The following is a 22,198-nucleotide window of genomic DNA, read 5'->3' as shown; positions in this document are numbered from 1 at the left end:
AATTTGGATCTCTGGGCATTCACAAAACGAAGGGACTGGAGTTGTCCCCACGAAAAGATTGCAGAGTTTGGGCGACAATTGCGAAAAATGAAGGCAGTCGACGTGAAAAATGTATTTCTATACATCAGTAAAGCATCACGTTACAAGAAAAATCAAAGGAAGGCACATTACAGACAGCAACATCCACACCAGAATCTCTCTCCCGAGAGCACAAACATTTGTGTATTTAGGAAAACGTACACACTTACAAAACTGAACACGCTTTCTCTGATTTTCCCTCCTCTTCATGATATTATTATTATTTAGTGTTCTGTCTGACGACAGGTCCATATGAACAGGATCCTTCCATCCTTTTCTCGGACTGGGACCTGTTCATATACGTTCTTGGCAGATGATCCATAAGTGGTTTGCCATTGCCTTCTTCTGTGTGTGAATGGAGTAATTGTTGGGATGCCACGGAGAAACCGGGGAAGCCCCCGGAGGAAAACTCCGTGTTGCCTAGATCACGGCCTTGCCCAACACAAGTTATAAATTCGGGCACCGCCGGGAATCGAACCCGAGACCCCAGGATTACAAGGTCAGCGTTCTAACCACTAGACCACCGTGGCGGTCCTTCATGATATGTCAACTATAAATTGTTTAAACACGAGTATAGTTCTTCAAGTCTGTTCATTCGTATTCAGATACTAAGAAATATTTCAGCCTTTTACGATCCGTTATTGATTTGGGTTTAAAAACTGGAGTAATAATCGAAAAATCCACTGCATTAAGTAAGAAACCTCTTGTTATGTAACCGGACAAGAGTCCTAAGTCAAACCCCAGCAAATATATTTATTCAGTGTAAAACTGTCAGTTTCTTTTACGATTTGGTGGACCTGCCTTAATCAGTTTAAATTCGACGTTCAGCTGTTTGCACCGACATATTTAAATGAGTGTATACCGCAAAATTTAATTTCCTAAGATGGCTCATAGATCTAAATATTCTCATCAGACACCCAAATATTCGAACTTGGTTTAAATAAAGCTCTCTTCGCCCAATTACGTCGTAAACGTAATAACGATGCTAATGGTTACGAAAGCTCGTAGTAGTGGTCGCGTAGTGAGTGTTGCTGGTTGCCAAACATGCCAGCCAGTGACAAGAATAGACAGTGACACGCTGTCCTGTTGTAACAGATTTGCTTTGCCTGATGACAGATTTTACAAAATTTAAATTTCTTAATGTCTTTAACCCTGACCTTACAATTTACCAGACTGTATCTGTAATACGTGGGCTGAGTCAGTATCACCCTCAATAAGCCTTATAACTTACGATATCGAAAGAAATAAGAGGATTCCTTCTCGTTGACGTAATTTCTATTTTAAATACAACAGAATTTTTCAGGTCTTAAGAGGGTTCGGTGATTCCATGGATGGATATCCTTTATTTTCGCTTCTCTTGCGAGTGTATTCATACGCACCGAGCAACAGTAAATAAAAAAGTAGTTCTGGTTCTTTGAACCTGATGACAAACAAAAATAGAACTGAGTTTAAAAATTACTTCGCCCGTTGTAACAACAAAACGAAGTCTTTAAAGCTAAGAAATTTAATTGAATAAAATTTTTGGATATTATCCATCGTCTAGTAAATATAAAACGTAAAAACGACGTTTCGGAGATGGGACTCTATCTCCGTCTTCAGGTTCCTACACAGTTGGGCCCACTAGATAGAGCTAATCCCTATCTCCGGACATTTAGCCAATGCAGACTACCTACGATATACAAACACAGTTTTGAAAATTAACTCTATTTAATTAAATTTCCACACGACAAAACTGCTGACTTTGTGCAGAATAACGCCTAGTTTCAGTTAGGTTCTTACATAAACTCAGGACACATGTACTTGGTTTAATGGAAATTATGGGTCAGATCCCAATAAAATTACCACAAAGTTAATGTAAACGCTATAAGATTCACATGTACCATGTTCTTTTATAATACATTTAATTCAAATACTTCTGTATACAATAATTTTGGGTAGAAAATATTTATACATATTTTATTCTTATCAGGATAATGAATCAGAACAAGATTCGATACTGGTTCTCTGCATTCGAAGAACGAATAGGCATCTGAGGGAAATGGCTTTATTTTCCGTGGCTCTGAATGTGTGTGGTTTAAACATCTGGAGAAACTTAAAGGTAAATTTTAATGGCAGGAATCCACGCACACGTGATGCTTTATAGATCAAAATCCGGAATGTTATTCTAAGAACAACAGAAGGTGAGATTCAATGTCATTTCTTAGGCCCTCTGCCATGTTACGATTCGGATAATTTTTAGGGTCTATGCATGCATCTAATCCCAGACCGCGCGACCTCTTGAAATTCAAGGCGTCATTAAATTTGTCGCGTCGCGGTAAAATGTACTGGTAATGTTGGCAGACGTCACAATTTAAAAATATTATCATCACACATGGAACAAATTTAAGTAATTCTTTTCCACTTATTACAGCGATGTTCTGTACAACGCCAAAGATACAAGGTTACATAAATTAAGAAACTTACTATTGTACATTCTGACTCTCTCCCCGATCCAGGACATTTTCCAAGGAACTTGTCGTGACATTTCTTATGCACCGCAGTCTGGCAGGCTGAAAATAAGAGTGAACAGTTACAAGATATACAATAAAACCCCATTAATGTAAGAATATACGACTTAAATTCAAGCAGAAATACTTACACTGACATTGGTAACCCTGTTTTCCAAATCCCCTGAAATGAAAAATGTAAGAGCATTTAAAAATTAGTCTTTTATCTGAGGAATTAACATTTATAAATTCCTTAATAATATTCGTTATAATTTACAAACGTAGTATAAGGACTCGTCACGAAATAAAAACCTCCCAAGATTATTAAATTATTTATCACTGAGATATAATCAATTGTTTGAGGTTCAGTTCATTTCAGAAGGGAAGTGAAAATATTATTAGATATACGGTGTCGTCAGGGAACATGTGAGGTAAGAGAGAGTTTTGTAAGACATGAAAATTTGTGTAATTCACTCAACCGGTTCGTGCACCGCTGTACATCGGTCACTGGAGTTTGCTCCGGTGTTACTGTAATCCTCCCAACACTACGACGTCAAGGAGGTTAGAATCAGACAGAAATACCCATGCTTGCAGCAATGTTATAAAATATTTTGTTCGAAAATGAGAAAGTGAAATTTAAATTTAAGAATTATATAATTTTATAAAGTTTGTGACCACCATTAGTGTAGATAACTAGCGGTTAGAACGCTGGCCTTGTAATCCTGGGGTTCGATTCCAGGCGGTGCCCGAATTTATAACTTGTGTTGGGCAAGGCCGTGGTCTAGGCAACACGGAGTTTTCCTCCGGGGGCTTCCCCGGTTTCTCCGTGGCATCCCAACAATTACTCCATTCATACACAGAAGAAGGCAATGGCAAACCACTTCTGGATCATCTGCCAAGAACGTATATGAACAGGTCCCAGTCCGAGAAAAGGATGGAAGGATCCTGTTCATATGGACCTGTCGTCAGACAGAACACTAAATAAATAATAATATAAAATATTAGCTGTTCATTTCTTTACTTGCCAAACCCGTTTCGACTTCTTAAAGCCATCATCACTGACTATACATCAGATATTTGGTTTTATGAAGTACAAGGAAATCACTATGTCATATCGAAAAGACTGAATCACACAAACATTAAAACTCAGAAGATATTTCTCAGTTAAAACTGAGATAGAATTACAGAGTTGCGCAACATAAATTATACTAAAAGATGTTTGGTGTGCTGTGTCCAGTCATGTCTTCATCGGTCTGTATTTTGCTTAAGACAACTTTGTCAGACATTAACCGTCAATCAAGTGCGACATTGAGAAGTGATTGAGAAGTTTGTCGGCGAAATGAGAAGATTTCATCGTAAAAAGATCGTATGAATTAACAGTGGTTCCAACAAATCATAGAGCTTGTGAGAAAATCACAGTGCTTCGACGCTATTTTGGTGAACGAATCATTCCCAGAAGCACCAATTTTGCTTATCGAGCGCACTCACCGGACTTAACACCCCCCCCCCCCCCGACATTTTGGAAGGGGGTACTCAAAGAACGTGTATACAGACATTCAGTACCTCACACTTTGCTTCGGTTGAAAATAAACATGTTACTATAAACAAATAGTAGAATACTGCTTGTTTATGATTACTCAGATGATTGGATAACTTAGGTATAACAGTGTCGTTATTTATTTTATTTATTTAGTGTTCTGTCTGAGGACAGGTCCATATGAACAGGATCCTTCCATCCTTTTCTCGGACTGGGACCTGTTCATATACGTTCTTGGCAGATGATCCAGAAGTGGTTTGCCATTGCCTTCTTCTGTGTGTGAATGGAGTAATTGTTGGGATGCCACGGAGAAACCGGGGTAGCTCCCGGAGGAAAACTCCGTGTTGCCTAGACCACGGCCTTGCCCAACACAAGTTATAAATTCTGGCACCGCCGGGAATCGAACCCGAGACCCCAGGATTACAAGGCCAGCGTTCTAACCGCTAGACCACCGTGGCACGCTAGTGTCGTTATAAGTGACACTAAAAAGATAAGGGGCACGCACTTGTGATAAGTTTCTGTCAAGTAGAGAATTCTGAATAATCCGTACATCAAAATATTCATTTCTGAATGTTTGTGACGTTGGTGCGTTGTTGAAATAGACTGTTATCTAGATATTATCCATAAATAAAATCAATAAAAAAACACGACGTTTCGGAAATGGGAGTCTATCTCCGAAACGTCGTTTTTTATTTATTTATTGTATTTAGTCTTAAACGATGGATAATATCCAGAAAACATAAGATGATATAGTTGCGTCATATTGTGATACCATATATTAATTAATTATTCGGTTTTGGTCCGTCTAATCACAATACAAATTTAAAATTTAAAATTTACAATTAAGATAATTAAAATATCATTTGATGTTCCTCATCGAACAATCGATTTACATTTGGAACATCTTTTTACAATATGTTTCGGTTTCTATATAAACCATCTTCAGGTGTAAAAGTTAAAATTATAAACTTAAAACCTAATTACAATTTCTGATATGCAGAAAACAGTCTACTTCAAAATATTCACAACTTAAAACTTCTCAGACTTAACACAGGAAGTCTTTGCAGAATGCACAAAATGTAGGTTGCCGGAAGAACTTGGCAACGAAGCGGTGACCCTTGACTTCGTGTACCTTGTGGTGCTTGATGGCTCCTCTTCGCCTGGTTATCGCTCAAGTTAAAATTATAAACTTAAAACCTAATTACAATTTCTGATATGCAGAAAACAGTCTACTTCAAAATATTCACAACTTAAAACTTCTCAGACTTACCACAGGAAGTCTTTGCAGAATGCACAAAATGTAGGTTGCCGGAAGAACTTGGCAACGAAGCGGTGACCCTTGACTTCGTGTACCTTGTGGTGCTTGATGGCTCCTCTTCGCCTGGTTATCGCTCGACCCCGCGTTCGTCCGACAGATTCGTCATCAAGAGAACTCAGTGTGGGAAGAGCCGGTGGTATCACTACAAGGGGAAAAACACTTATTATAATATTTATTGCGTCTGTTAATAATTATTATACGATACGAGTGACATTAATTGATTCAAGATTGTACAATGCATCGTTGTGACGAGTCTGACATACCTAGGTAATAATAATAGGTACATAAGGATTCGAAAGGAGACCGTTATGAGTTATTTCAAGGCGCGTATGCTCTGACAGAATCCTACTTTTGCATTGCCAACTGCTGCAGATAAATTTTAAATGATAGCACGTCTACAAAGTAGCCGGTTTATAAACCTCAGTTAAATCTATTTCCTGTAAGAATTGTCTGTAACGTTGATTATTCTGGAGGTTGTCAAGTACTCAGTTGATTTCATTACGTCATCATAATGAAAGAAATGTCATGTTGAAACTACGAGCAAACGCGTTTAATTTAAGGTAAAAGTGAGAATATGTTTACATTTTTTAACACTGATCTGTATTTGTTTTATCTACTTCAAGGAAAGTATTTTTTAAACTTTCGACTGAAAATCAGAACAATAATTATATAAACTATACATTAAAGTTTACAGGTTTCAGGATTACAAATTTAAATTTGATTTAAGCAAACGACTTTTATAAGAAATGACATATAATTGGGAACTTTTCAATATAAACTAGCGAGAGAATCCTTACAAAATCATTTCATTAACAAATATATTGTAGTCTTATATATACATTAGTTTATATTTCATTTTTCGCTTCTTGCGATACGTTGAACGACATTTCCGTTTCTCCTTATTGCCGAGCTAAGATACCGGCAGCTTTCGACTTTTCCCCTCACCGGCTGAATAAAAACTCGACGTTGCTCCACATTGTGGAACAGGACACTGATAAGTCTGGAACGGGTGTCGGACAACAGGACACACTTTGGCTGGAGCACGCACACTGCAAGGCCTTGGCTCTCTCAAGGTACGGGCATGCGCACGATGCACGTCGAACAGATCCGATGTGGAAGTGTTTATTTTGCTAGTAGTTACTGAAGAAACTAGTATAAGCACATCTTAAAACACGTAACTGTGCTTCTGACTGACCTTGAGCTGGTCTCGCACTTGTCAAAACACAAATTGGCATGTAATGTTGCTGACCACTGTTTCAAATTAAAGCGAATACTCGATTTACTGATAATTCAGATGTTGGTAGCACTGTGACAGCGACTGTCAGCGCCAAAGACCACTCGGTTAGCGAGTAGTCCCGACTGTAACTAGACCAAGACCTACCAACAGCTTCAAAGAGCTTCCGGACTTCAGATTACAAGAGTTACACCTGAAATGATCACATTATGACACCACAATATTCACACAAGTACGTAAGAAACTCACTTTTTCGTTTGAGGAACGCCGGATATTTGAACCGCTGTCTAGTGGTAAAAATTTCGGAAGTGCTACAAAATAAAACGAACAAGTTTGAAAAATAATTTGGTCTGCCATCACCTGCCAATGAACCACTGAATTATAAGACTGGCAGCTGTAGATTGGATCACAATATACGTGCCTTTTTTGCATGTGCTGATAAGCGGCATTGCTCAGTTATCAGTCAAACGCTAGTAGAACTAGGATCAGCTACATAGTATAGATATAACAAACCGAATGGAGTGAGATTTTTATCAGTTCTTACAAACATTGTAGCTAATGGAACGCAGTGTACTTATTACATTTTCAGTGGACATAATAAATTCAATAATGTAACACGAACTTAAGAAGAGGAAAGTTTTAATTATGAAATTTCGAAATTACATATCCAGTTCGAACATGACCTTCTTCTGGGTTGCAGCGCCGTATAGTCTGGTAAAAGCTTACCAACGTTTCAGAAGTATGCTTCTCCGTCATTAGGGCGATTACTGCACGGCGCTACAACCCAGAATACAGCCTTCTTCGAACTCACCGCCATGAAAACCTCAAATCCTACATATCCATTTATCAAGAGATTTGTATGTGATTCTTATTTTGTGTTGGTCTGATTTTTTTGGGGATATGTGCTAATATGGATTGTTATTTACTCTAATGTCAGATAATTTAATTAATAAAACCATAATAGCTCGATTCATTGAAAAGAAAGGCAAGTTGGCTGATAGAGTAATCAGAAGGGAGCGAAATATTGCGTAATTTACACTTTCTCTAGTAAATATTTTGTTTCAAAATTTAGAATAGAATTCAGATTGTAGTTCATGTTTATTTGGTCTGTACATTCTTATGTTTGAATGCAGTGCTTTTATCAGCCGGGTATCTTCTTACACCCACCAGTAACCCTGAGAAAAGAAAGAGAGAGACATCCTTGTGTCCATAAAACACATGTTTTTTTTTTGTTTTTTTTAAAGTAAGGTCTGATAACTGGAAAGAATCAATGCAACACATTTCCGTGCGTCCTTGGCCTCGGTGTAAGATATGAAAAGTTAACAACTGTAACGTCGGAGTGTGGGCGCCGCTATTCAAGTTTTCTTCAGGCACTACTCGATACAGTTACATAAAATTCATTGCTCGACTCTGAGATAACCATAACCTCAAATAAAAGTTCCATTGCACAACAATACACCAGAGTAATCTGGCGTGAAGTGAAGTAACCAGTTCTATACCTCGGCCAGTGTTTGCAGCTCTCTAGTGAGAAAATTCTGAAGCTCGGTCACGTAATGAACATAGACAAAGACAGATAATAAAATGGCCGACGGGACGAAAATATTTTTAAACCTTCGAGAAAGGAATAACATACCACATCGCAGGAAAGCTACTAACCATAACTGGCACATGCCAGGCATTTATATTCATTCACATACTTCGTTTTCATGTTCTGCTCGTACGACCAGATTCAGAAGCTGAGCACATAAATTAAATTCGCAGATATTAAGAATTATTTCCCACAAAAGAAAGGTCCCACACACTGGATCTCTTTGTGTAATATTAATTTACCGTAGAGTTTGAGAGCCCTCTTTAAGCCAACAGTGTTTTAAAAACAGGCCTACGCCTGGCTCGAAAACGGTTTTAAAAAACAATAATTGCAGAAGTTACTCATTACCTTTAGCGTAAATTTGCACGTGTACAGTATTCATAGGGAGTCTTTTAACAGGGAAGTTCAATGGAATCAGCTGTCCAACAGTTTATGAACATCTAGGTGACATTACCTCTGACTACTTCTCGTCAGTGGGTAAGAATAAGTTCTAACATGGCCTTGAAAACGGTGGAAATATGTTCTTCCGAAACGTTAATAACATCTTTACTACCGTGGGAACCGCGAAATCACATGCCATTTATCAATTCTTCGTGATTCTCGTGGGAGTATTAAATTACAAATGACACAGAAGGAAACTGTCATGACCTGATTTAAGGTGACATATCGATATTTGCCTGGAGGGGCGGGTAGGACTGTAACAGTATTGGTTAAGACACAGTACATTACGTGGAAAAGTCAGTAACAAAAATTTTTAACAAATTAGCATTCACATCTATTAGTTTCGAAAACTTTAAAGAGAACGAAACGAAGATGACCAATTAAGGTCGAAACATGTAGTGGATTCTCAATAAACTTTGAAGCTACAATCAGCAATCGTTGTGTAGACGGACTGTCAACGTAACGTTACGATACACAACAGAATACATCCTCTAAAACTTTACAAATATTACCTTTAGAGGCTCCTGTAACTTCCAAATAGGAAGTCTGAGAGAAATTTCTTGCCAAGATCAATGTGATCTCGGTGATTCTTCTCAACACGACATTAGGCTGCTGATGTAACCAGATTTTACCAAGAAACCAAACTGTAGACTAACCATATACGAAAGGGAGATCTGATGTTTTCACGGCGGCTAAGATGACAGTCTGTATAAGTTTACCGACGTTTCAGAGGTGGTTGCTGTCTCCATCATCAAGGCGATCGCCTTGGAACTTCTACCAGGCTATCCAGAAGGCATCCAGCCATCTTCAGACTCAAATCATACTTGTACGTTACCAACTATACTTCGAATTCTTTAACAGCCTCATATGTTGTAAATTATACGTAACTTTAATGATCCTTTTATGTTGACTGGGGTCTAAATTTGACGGAGTCAGTTGGTACGTAAGCCTCCCACGCTGATTGCAAGATAGTTTTAATCTTTCAAAATTTCGGTCCGTCGCTGTGTTCGTGACTTATGACGCGTAAACGATATCTCCATCAGGTAACCACTCACCTTATCATCACATGCCATACAGTGCTTCAATAGTTAACGCTATCAAACGGAAAGCTATGTATAGAATTCGCTTCGTCGCCATGTTCTTAATTTACTAAAAATAAACTCCACAGCGCAGAACCCTTCTTGAGAAACAGACAGATGTTCGGCTTGTCAGCAACATTCCCGCCTTTTGTGGAATCCAAAGGTTCATTAACGTGTTCACGACAGCTTGTAAGTTAACATTCCACGAACACAAACTGCCATATCTTTAATAGAGCCTATTTCTTATCACAAGTAACATGTAATGTTATTCTTATCTCAGAAAATGACGTCAGGAAATTAAGCGGTACACAGATGGGATGTCCCATAGAGGCGTCATATTCACGCAGTTTCATAAAAATTCGTCAGTTGGTTTAAAAGTCAATATTAGGACTGAAAATGCAAGCGGGCATGATAGCAGTGGATGGCCAACCTCCTTTGAGCGACAGATGACTAAATGGGAAAGGCTTATTATTTAAAGTGGTCACCGTATCGGGAAGACGGAAATTGAAGTAATTAACTCGAGAAAAATTTTTGAAACTTGAGTTGTCGCATCGAGACATTTCCCAGAAAATTTTATGACAAAATTTCCCTCGCAAGAAAATAGACGTACGAAACGATGAATATATAATTTTCTTAGATAATTTCAGACTCTGTCATTATTTAAATCCGAAACTGTTGACTTCATATGACAAATGAACAAGGACTTAAAATATATCAAATCTAAAACTTCTTGACGATGGTGAAGAGTTAATTGAATAAAAATTTTCTTGGATATTATCCATCGTCTAGTGAATATAAAACGTAAAACAACGTTTTATATTCACTAGACGATGGATAATATCCAAGAAAATTTTTATTCAAAGGACTTAAAACCCTTTTAGATTGCACAGAGAGCAGATAAAATCATGTGCCCTGTGATTATCGGAGAATAGTCTGAAATATAACCAACTCCAACGATCAGAGTTATCTTTGAGAAGATGACAGTAAAATTCCGATAATTAAGAAAATCTCCTCTTGAACTTGATCATTCTAAGAATTGGCCTATTTGGTGATTGCTACAATTTCTGGAGCTTCTGATTATGCGATATTATCCGGTATCCTCTCACTCCATTCGTCTTCGGTCAAAATGTTTTCAAACTCTCTCAAAATGTGTTCTTCCCTTAACGCGATATAACAGGTTTCACATCCGAAAAAAGACAGGCAAAATTATACTAGAAACAAATGATGCATTATCCCAAAAGATCTGAGGTACATTTATGATTTTAGTATATTTACATTTTTAACGAAATGAAAAACAAAAGATTCTGGAGATGATAATGTTGCGTCATATTGTGTTGAATATATACTTGTTCAATTTTGTCAGTCTAATCACAATAAAAGATTATTATTAAATATTACATTTCGATAGAGAGCATCATTTTAATATATTTTAAATATTTAAATGTTAATTGTAATATTTTAATATTTAATAATAATATTTTATTGTGATTAGACTGATAAAATTGAACAAGTAAAAGATTCTGGATTGCACGGTGGCTGGCATTTCCCAAATTTTGAAACGGTCTGTAGAATTAGAAACTGTAACGTAATGTTTTACCTCCTGTTTGGATCAGTTATTTCTGAATTCATAAACATCTGACGATATTGCTTTTGAAATTTTCAACAGCAGCCTCAAAAGGACCAGTCTCAGCTAGCCTACTAACAGCTCAGCCGTATATATTTTAGTCGGACTAATATTGTTGACTAACAACACATCGGTAACCTCACTTTTTCACAAGTTCCCCGCCTGTCCCATACTTTGACCTCACCACGTGCAAGGATTACTTTGTATAAAACACCTAAAATTGTTTAGGGTTAATAAAAATATAGACGAATCACGAAATTCATGGCCTAAGTTTGCTTCTTAGAATGTATGCAGACTTATGAATTAACAGTTCGATAAAGTATCGTCAACTAATCATCAAATTCGACTAATAAATTAATGTAACCAAGAAAGACTTATCGATGAGACTACTGGACATTTTACATAAAAACAGAATAAGAAATCGTCTGAAAAGAGACCAATTTTCTTTGGACATAGCAACTAGATCATAAGACAGCACATGTCCACTAAACTCTTTTGAGTCTGGATAAATCCTCCGTACGAGGTGCGATCGGAAAGTTTCAAGACTGTGTCAATAGCGGGCGAACCGGATGTAGTACGAGCTTCTGCCGCTAGGGGGTGCGGCCTACATTCATAGTGAATCAGTGTGACAGCCGGCATTATCGAATTAGCATTTGTTTCTTAGTTACGGGCGTTTTGGTAGTGCATTACACCGACCCTCCTGCGATTTCGGAATGGCGTGTGCATCAAATTTTGCCAAAGACTCGCCAAAATGGCTACAGAAACCTATGAAATACTAAAGCAAGCATTTGGAGAGTCCGCAATGGGTCGTGCACAAACTTTTGTGTGGCATTCACGTTTTAAAAATGGCCGAACCTCTGTCGATGATGACGAGCGTTCTGGACGACCATCTTCGAGCACAACGCCCGAAAATGTTACGAAGATTCGGCAGGCCATTCACGAAGATCGACGTCGTACCATCAACGACTTGTGCGACATTGTTGGGATAGGCTATGGGACCTGTCAGCTGATTCTAAAGGAAGAACTCAACATGCGACGCATCCTGTCTGAGGACCAGAAGCAGAATCGACTTCTCGTTTGTCAGGAGCTCAAAGATCTTGCAAGAACCGACCCCAACTTCCTTTCTAAGCTCCGTGTGACTTCTTCCTCTTCCCAAAGATGAAAATTCAGCTAAAGGGAAGGAGATTTGAGACGATAGAAGAGATTCAGGCAGAATCGCAGATGGTGCTTGTCAGGCTGACAAAGAAAGATTTCCAGGGATGCTTCCAGGCTTGGCAGCGGCGCTGGGATCGTTGTGTTCACTCCCAGGGGAACTACTTCGAGGGTGATGGATGAATTTAATACCTGAGATAAGTGTACGGGTTTTTATAGGCGCAGTCTTGAAACTTTCCGATCGCACCTCGTATGAGACTTTAAGATAACAAATTCATATTCTTACTTGGGTTGCACAAGGTAGGTATATATAACATGGAAATTATCGGTAGTGCAAAAAGGTAATATATCTAATCAATCTCATCATTTTTACGCCTGCTACTATATTGTTAGCATCCTTATCTGGGAGGCCCGAGTTCGTTCCCAAGTCAGTTCATGTAATAATTATGATGGAAAAAATGACACTAGGACAGGTTTTTCTCCGAGAAATACTTTCCCCTGTCAATATTACGCCATCGCTGGTCCATATTAATTTATCACCTAAGGGAAAGGTAAAGGGCCCTATAGATGTCAGTTTCATAGAAATTAGTCTCAGCGAACCCCAACAATCTCAATGGACTCGACTCACCTTCGTCATTTCGATACTGTTTGTGGACTAGGATGGGTCGTACTGCAGGACGTAAGTTCACCTGAAACACAAAACGTGTGAGTTTATAATAACTTTTTTTGATAAACTAAACCGAATTCCGTTCCCACTCTGAACACAATGACACGCACTCGAACACGCTGGTTTTACTGGGACACACTTTTACTATAGGTCACAGAATCTGAAACAGCCTGGTAACCTTGATGAAGGCAAAGAAACGTCTCTTACCCCATGCGAAAGAAACTTGGAAAATACACAACCAGCATTTGTATTGCCGATTAAAAATTCATAATGTAGCTTAGTTAAATTCATTTTAAACGGTGAAAGTATGTAAACTATATTGTTTAAATCTTGTCCGTCTAATCACAATAAATTCTTATTAAATATTAAAATATTACAATAATTAACATTTAAAATATTAAATGATGTTCTTTATCGAAATATTCGATTTACATTAGACCATCATTTTTTTTTAAATGTTAATTATTGTAATATTTAATAAGAATTTATTGTGATTAGACGGACAAGACTTAAACAATACATATTTATTATATCACAATATGACGCAACTTTACTATCTTATGTAAACTATGTTGCAAGAAGATCCATTAGTTATTTTACCCTCTGCACCACGAAATGTATATTAATGAGGATGTGTTGTACCCTTGGAAAGCATTTTCGTACCCCGAGGGGTACCGGTACCACACAAGCGAATATTTTGTCATGTCAGTCCCCCCCCCCAACAATAATTTCAACAATTGAAAGGATTTTTGTGGAACTTAATAGCTGAATACTGCTCCAGTAGAGAATATAAAACTTTTGTAATTTTCTACCATCAGAAATACCAACACTCAACTGGAAAAAATATATTGGAAGTAATTTCAATGTTGGCACCACTGCTATTTCTGAAATGTTGATTTACAACAGTATTGAATTTAGCCCTTATTCCGAATCCCTAAATAAAAGTCCACATGATTCTGGAGATTTTGCAAACAAGCCCAGCACAATTAATGCGGCCAATTTTTTGTTTATATTCCAAAATAATTTATCGATAGAAAATGTTTCATGGCCTATTACGACACGAGATTTCAGGATACTACTCGTAAAAATTTTAGTTAGCCAAGATATCTCAAAATGTTTGAAATCTGTATCACAGAAGTTAAGCACATAGATCAGTAAATACAATAATAATAAATTCGTAATTCTTTATAACATCATCATAAATCAGAGGTGTGTGAGGGCCGAAAGTTCAGAATGTCATCAGGCCCGAGCCCCTAGAGCCCGAAGTTTTTTCTTTAAATAAATTACCCGTACTCCACCCAAACCCAACTTCCCTTTATTTCAGCCGAAGTGAAGTCCAATCTGTTTACAGACTGCCCTGATTATATTATCATTAATACATATTTCTTTAGACTCTTAAATTCCAGCAATCCTTGAATAAATTACTTAACAATTCTCTAAGAACATAATATTTTGGCGTTTGAGAAACAGCACATAAATGTCAGATGCCAAATTTGTAAGGTGTAACTCCGAACTATTTCTGGGAGGGACAGCTATAAAAATCCCCGAGAAAACCAAGTAAATATTTATGCCTCGTCACTAGAATGCAGGTAAATATGTAATAAAAAGGTAGCTAATAAATCTCACAGAATTATTATCAAAATTAAAACATTTTGGAGCTATGGCCAGCTGCTTCAATGTACAAAAATGACATTAACTGGCCACTTCCCAGTGTGAGCTAATGAGAAGTTTTTGTCTTTATAACTGTGTTTCGGTGGTCTGATGTCCTCCTAGTCCGCTCCCCGTCAAAGTGTCCTCCACTTTTCTGTGGTCATCTTTCCCTTTCCAATTCCACTCTGGTCTCTTTTCGTCCTTAAATTCTTCTGATATTTTCTTTCCCATTATTTGTCTATGCTTCTTTGGTCTACTTGCCTTACGATTTTCCGTTTCCATGATAATTATTTTTCTCTTTCAACTTCCATTTATTTCATTGTCATAATGTCCTATCACGTCTCTATGTTCCTGAAGTATGATTTCTCAGTCATCTTCCATTACTTTTATTGTTTCCTTAGCCATATTTACCGCAGCTTCTCTTCTCTTTTATCTGCCGATTTTGCAATATATTCTTCGTACTTTTATTCTGTTTTAATCTGTATAGACCGTGCCACGGTGGTCTAGCGGTTAGAAGGCTGGCATTGTAATCCTGGGGTCTCGGGTTCGATTCCCGGGGTGCCCGAATTTATAACTTGTGTTGGGCAAGGCCGTGGTCTAGGCAACACGGAGTTTTCCTCCGGGGGCTTCCCCGGTTTCTCCGTGGCATCCCAACAATTACTCCATTCACACACAGAAGAAGGCAATGGCAAACCACTTCTGGATCATCTGCCAAGAACGTATATGAACAGGTCCCAGTCCGAGAAAAGGATGGAAGGATCCTGTTCATATGGACCTGTCGTCAGACAGAACACTAAATAATAATAAGATGAGGTGGTCTAGCGGTTAGAACGCTGGCCTTGTAATCCTGGGGTCTCGGGTTCGATTCCCGGGGTGCCCGAATTTATAACTTGTGTTGGGCAAGGCCGTGGTCTAGGCAACACGGAGTTTTCCTCCGGGAGCTTCCCCGGTTTCTCCGTGGCATCCCAACAATTACTCCATTCACACACAGAAGAAGGCAATGGCAAACCACTTGTGGATCATCTGCCAAGAACGTATATGAACAGGTCCCAGTCCGAGAAAAGGATGGAAGGATACTGTTCATATGGACCTGTCGTCACACAAAACACTAAATAAATAAATGATGGCCACGGTGGTCTAGCGGTTAGAACGCTGGCCTTGTAATCCTGGGGTCTCGGGTTCGATTCCCGGCGGTGCCCGAATTTATAACTTGTGTTGGGCAAGGCCGTGGTCTGGGCAACACGGAGTTTTCCTCCGGGGGCTAACCCGGTTTCTCCGTGGCATCCCAACAATTACTCCATTCACACACACAGAAGAAGGCAATGGCAAACCACTTCAGGATCATCTGCCAAGAACGTATATGAACAGGTCCCAATCCGAGAAAAGGATGGAAGGATCCTGTTCATATGGACCTGTCGGCAGACAGAACACTACAAATAAAAAAATAATCTGTATAGTAGCCCACGTACTTCCATCTCTTTCCAGTTCTATCTACTCTAATAGGTCCTTTCCCTTCGAGTTCTCTAATCTTATCTTTGTCATTATATCTCTCTGCTTCTTTAACTGATTTTCTTTCTGATGATCAATTTATTTTAATCACATTTCTTTTTCATTTATCTTTTCGACTATGTTTTGTTTACATTCGTCTACAAGATGTTACTTAAAGCGTTGTTAAAAGAACAAACAACTAATTCCTGATTTAATTTCAGATGTGCATTGCAGTGGTCATTGTCTTGTTCTCAACTTAAATTACAGGAAATACAGGCCGTGGCGTTTTTTGAACACACTAACGAATCTTTAGGTCCCATAAAAATCGGCGACGTTTCGGTTGAATAATATTTGCAACTTTCATTATCCCATTTAACGCTACATAATCGTGTAATGGCGTTATTAAACAAACTTTTGAAAACAAAGACTGGGATATTACAAGTAACGGAAGTTATTTAAAGATTTATATATTGATAATTTTCAATTAATATGACAGCATTATTAATCCTGGCATCAACGGCTCTATTGATATTGAAGAGATTTACTACAGAATGTCTGGTGCTTTACACTATCCTGTTCACACACTAATCAAGTTTTTAGAAGTACTTTTTACAAAGTAGCAAAACTTGAAACCGTACAGACACATTACGAGGTGCGATCGGAAAGTTTCAAGACTGTGGCAATAGAGGGCGAACCGGATGTAGTACGATCTTCTGCCGCTAGGGGGTGCGGCCTACATTCATAGTGAATCAGTGTGCCAGCCGGCATCATCGAATTAGCATTTGTTTCGTATATAAGCTATGAAATGAATAACTTTTACTCACCCCCACGTTAAAAATATTTTTATTACGTATGTATTGTACATAAAATATTATTGAATTATTAATCCATGAATGTTTTAACAAGAGAAACAAAGCCTGTATTGTAGACGCATCCAGGAAAGTCCAAATTTCATCAAAATCCGTTTAGAGTTGTCCAGAAGACGCTGAGTGACAAACATTTTTCTTTTTTTAAAAAAAAAATTATGCGGAAATTACTGAGCTAATAATTTCACGCTCGCAGGGGTGTCCTAAGACACAATCCAAGCGCTAACGGTAATCGCCCCTACAAATTTAAAAGTATTGTCGAAATAAACCCACTGCAAGTTCTCAGTCGGTCAGAGATTTGAGGATCTCACGGAGGTTAAAACGGGGACTGTCATATTCCGGATTCTGACGCGGTGTAGTCTTATCCAATGTCTCGGATAAACATATCACCACCATCTTCAGTGTACATAACAAATCATCTTTTCATGAATTATATGATTTTACTAATGAATTCATGTTTTTGCCACTGATGATGACTTGTTGAGGTCGAAACGCGTTTGGCACAAAGTGTTATTTAATGTGTAAACAGTTTGCATGATTTTATATTTTCATATAAAATTCTCTCGGGCAATCAGACGAGTCAATGTTGAGTCAAAAACCATCGTTTCGGACAATGGATCTGTTTTCATCATCATTAATTCTTTTACTGAATCATATTATTCTATTGTAACGTGTTCCAGATGTAAATTGTTTACATAAGCCATCGAACTCTGTAAAATGTTCACCCTATTCGCTTTATCTACTCCTGAATATTTCAAAGTTGCGAATAGTTTTGATCAACATATAAATATGAACGTAAGGTATCACATTCATTATCGTCTTTCTACTCTATTATGTCATGTAACAGAATCTACTTGCTAAAACGATATCACATTTTCAAATAAAGGCCTTGGCTATGTTAATTAAAGAAACAACTTAAAGTTATTATTTTAATTTGTTCAATTTTTATCAGTCTAATCACAATAAAATATTATTAAATATTAAAATATTATTACAATTAACATTTTACAATTTTTACAATTTATATTTTAATATTTAATAATATTTTATTGTGATTAGACAGATAAAAATTGAACAAATATATATTCAACACAATATGACGCAACATTATCATCTTATTATTTTAAATTAATGAGTTATTAAAACAGATAGAATCGACAAGAAAATACAGTTTACCTCAGGGACAGATATTCAGTACTCGTGTGCTGACTGTCTTAAGATCAAATCTCGCCTGAGTCGAAACACCAAATCGAAATTTGTAATGGTTCACGAAGTATTGTTATTATTATCACGACTGCGATTAATGAAAGTATTATTATATTTTCTCTTGGGAATAATTTTTAAAGTAAGTACCGATTTTGTCATAGTACACATCTTGAGAGGAGCCGGGATACCTCAGTCAGTATAGTGACTAGCTACGGGCTGGACGACCGGGGTTCGATCCCCGACGGGGGCAGAGGATTTTTCTTCTAGCCTCTGCGTCCAGACACATCTTGAGAACCATATATTAAGAAGCACCAATGTCACTCCAATCTCAGAGACAAAAAAGAAAAGGACTTTGTTCTTCGGAGTATCCGATATTTATCGCGCCTCAGGATCCGTCTATCTATAGCAGATTTAACGACGCTGCACAGCGATAAATTCACTTCTGAGGCTGTCAGTTGGTTCAGGTTCGTGTCTAGACGGCCATTTCTGTTTCAATTAATTCACAGAAATTGTTCTTATCTTATTGGGTTGTCTGTAAGTGGAATCGGAACGACAGATTTTGACGATATTTCGTACAGATGTACTAAAAAAACTCGCTTCGTATACGTAGTCGATCAGAACCTATTATCCCTTAAGATTAGTTTTATTAAACAGGTCCCACTTCTTTCTAGACGTTTCAAGACAAGTCATTTCTACACCAAAATTCCGTAAGCATTTCTTATTATATATATCCGATCTTTGTCCACAATTTCGTGCGCCTGCCATGTCTATAATTAGAAAATTAGAAATTAGAATAATGAAGTTAGGTACGAAGTATGAGTTTGAGATGATCTCCTTTCGCATATCATTTAAACGAATTTTTCGTTCAGCGATTATCTAGTTGAAACTTACGTACAGACACTATGAGGGCCTCTGTGCGTTTATTTTGTACACGTCATGCAAAACACGCAGGTCGCGTAAGCGGCCGTGTAAGAAACACGTGGCCATGAAGAGTACGAATATAGTTTATGTATTGCTATGGATTTGATTTATTATTTTATTTAGTGTTCTGTCTGACGACAGGTCCATATGAACAGGATCCTTCCATCCTTTTCTCGGACTGGGACTGGGACCTGTTCATATACGTTCTTGGCAGATGATCCAGAAGTGGTTTGCCATTGCCTTCTTCTGTGTGTGAATGGAGTAATTGTTGGGATGCCACGGAGAAACCGAGGAAGCCCCCGGAGGAAAACTCCGTGTTGCTTAGACCACGGCCTTGCCCAATACAAGTTATAATCAGTCGTTCCATTGACCAGGGTCCTCTTTGAGAAGCTGACAGTAGCCCAAACAGTCAAGAATGTCTCCATCTTTTATGGAACCAGATTATTCATTACCCATATCACAAGAACAATCCACTAATCCCTATCTTCAGCCAGATGATTTCAATCCACACAAACATAATTTATTCCAGTGGTATTCAACCTTTTTTGTTCGCGTACCCCCAGATATAATTTCTCTTCAACTTTGTACCCTCAAAGTTGTTGGTGTATAATTCAAGTTATACATATTATATAATCTACATCTAAAATAAATTAAGTAAATTACATTACTGATTATTCAGTTTTTATCATAAAATAATACATATATTTTTTTTAAATTCACGTACCCCCTAAGATATCTTCGCGTACCTCCGGGGGTACGCTTACCCCAGGTTGAATACCACTGATTTATTCAATATTCGCTTTAATATTACCCTCCAACTTACGCATAGGTTTACGAAGTGACCTACTTCTTCCAGATTTTCGATTAAATTTTCGAATGCACTTCTTACCTGTCTCAGGGTCAGTAGACCTAAGTTAAGAAGAACTTGACCTCGAGGTTTATTTATTTGTTTTTATTTCGTCTTATGAAAATATAATGGCTCGGATAAACAAGGTAAAATGTCAGGGTATTGTGTGAAGAAATTCGAAGGAAGTGGTCGTGGCCTAATTAAATTTACTATAACGTTTACAGCATTTAACGTTTCTGTAAAAAGTGCCAGAATAAATTGTATTATGAAGTGGAATTTCTACATTTCTCCGTGACGAAAAATATAGGACAAGAATCTTATTAATAAACGATTTAAATCTGTTGAAACCAGAAGCTGTTTTACCTTATCGCTGACCGACGCTTACAGGGGCTTTATTACTCCACTGTTACTCTGCAACCCCAAGGCTGAATCATACCGAAAAAACTTTTTTAAAGTACTTTTCTGCCATCATGTACACTTAAGGAAAATGTCCAAAAAAATTCCTTTCTACTAAAATTTTGAATATATATTATTTAAATCTTGTCCGTCTAATCACAATAAAGTCTTATTAAATATTAAAATATTATAATAATTAACATTTAAAATATTTAAAATATTAAATGATGTTCTTTATCGAAATATTCGATATATATTTTAAATATTTTAAATGTTAATTATTGTAATATTTTAATATTTAATAAGACTTTATTGTGATTAGACGGACAAGATTTAAATAATATATATTTATTATATCACAATATGAAGCAACTTTACCATCTCATAAAATTTTGAAGTTTTATCAACTGTAGAAATAGAAGCAGAAGTGAGTTAATTAGATATTCGAACACATGATAAACTTTTTATTTAAAACAGTTGACTTGTCGATTATCAATAAAATTTTACTTTTCAACTGAGTGATTTCTTTCGTAATTTATTTTTCTTAATCCATCACTAATGTGATTCACGATGTTAACACACGCATTCCAAGAATGAAGACTGCTACTCGGTTTAGATACGTTTAATTAATTCTTACGAATCAGATTCAGAATTATTATTGATTTCTTTGTCATTTAACACGCAGTTCAATAATTTTATATTATTTTTATTTCTACATTCCTGTCAATTTTTCGGCGCCAGGCACGGCCTACAACTAATTTTCTTTTTATAAATGATTAACCCATGATATTTCTAGAAAATAAACATTTTTGACCGAAATTCCAGCGGCCAGGCCAATTATCTTCAGTTGGCTATAAAAAAAAACAAATGAAGACGTTAATTCCGTTTTAATGTAAATTATTTACTAACTTATTTATTTACTGTAAGTGAAAAGTAGCTGGTGACATTTTTAATTTTCAGTGTTGCTGTAACGAATTCAAACTTGACTTGAATTCCGTCATTTAAAAACGTAAAACTCAGGCTCCTGTTAACTGTGAAATCTTCCTAAAACGAATTATAACAAAATAAAACACGGAGACTGACGTTTCCATTTCGGACTGAGTCATCTGGCTGTATCTGAAGGATGAATTTTACGGACAGGTTGACGTACAAATTCGTGGGTTCCGTTGAAGTCACGTGACCTTCCTACCTTTGCAATCTGTGGCACATTCTAGTTATCAGTCAGTGGACTGTGAAAGACGACAAACAGAAACAACGAATGACTGTCAGTTTGAAAAAAAACAATAATGCACCTAGTGAGTGAGTCATCTATGTTCGGGACGTTCATTTATATCAGCGGACATGTGTCAACGTGTCCCTAAGACAGACAACTTACTGGTGTGTCTCATCACTAAAGAAGAACTACATATGCCCCTGCCAGCAGATTCCAAGTCTGAATTTTCCCTCAGACGAACTTCAAAAAAATTGAATTTAATACGCTTATTACAAGAAATTTACAGCTGGGGACTCCCGAAAGCATTACTTTTACCTGAATCACCAAACAAGTAGTCCAATTACACAGGAAAAGAAATTACAAAATTATTTTTGTCTACCTATAACAAAATAGTCTAAAAGACCTAA

General features: G+C 37.2%; 1 protein-coding gene across 2 annotated transcripts in view; it reads right to left on the bottom strand.

Moving 5' to 3' along the window:
• Positions 1–22,198, bottom strand: part of Pkcdelta (Protein kinase C delta) — an 88,543-nt gene that overhangs the window by 51,302 nt on the left and 15,043 nt on the right. For both annotated transcript variants that reach the window (XM_087351763.1, XM_087351800.1), the window contains exons 2-5: positions 13,166–13,226; positions 5,372–5,561; positions 2,717–2,748; positions 2,542–2,627 (exon numbers count right to left, since the gene is read on the bottom strand). In XM_087351763.1, coding sequence (XP_087207889.1) covers positions 2,542–2,627; positions 2,717–2,748; positions 5,372–5,561; positions 13,166–13,226 — 369 coding nt within the window. The remainder of the gene's footprint in view (positions 1–2,541; positions 2,628–2,716; positions 2,749–5,371; positions 5,562–13,165; positions 13,227–22,198) is intronic.

This window comes from Zootermopsis nevadensis, unplaced genomic scaffold, assembly GCF_977971745.1.
Source record: "Zootermopsis nevadensis isolate Lab colony 2312 unplaced genomic scaffold, Znev_1.0 Znev_ptg000001l, whole genome shotgun sequence".
Classification (NCBI taxonomy): domain Eukaryota; kingdom Metazoa; phylum Arthropoda; class Insecta; order Blattodea; family Termopsidae; genus Zootermopsis; species Zootermopsis nevadensis.
Note: the sequence above shows the minus strand (reverse complement) of the source record. Positions and strands in the feature narration are given on the sequence as shown.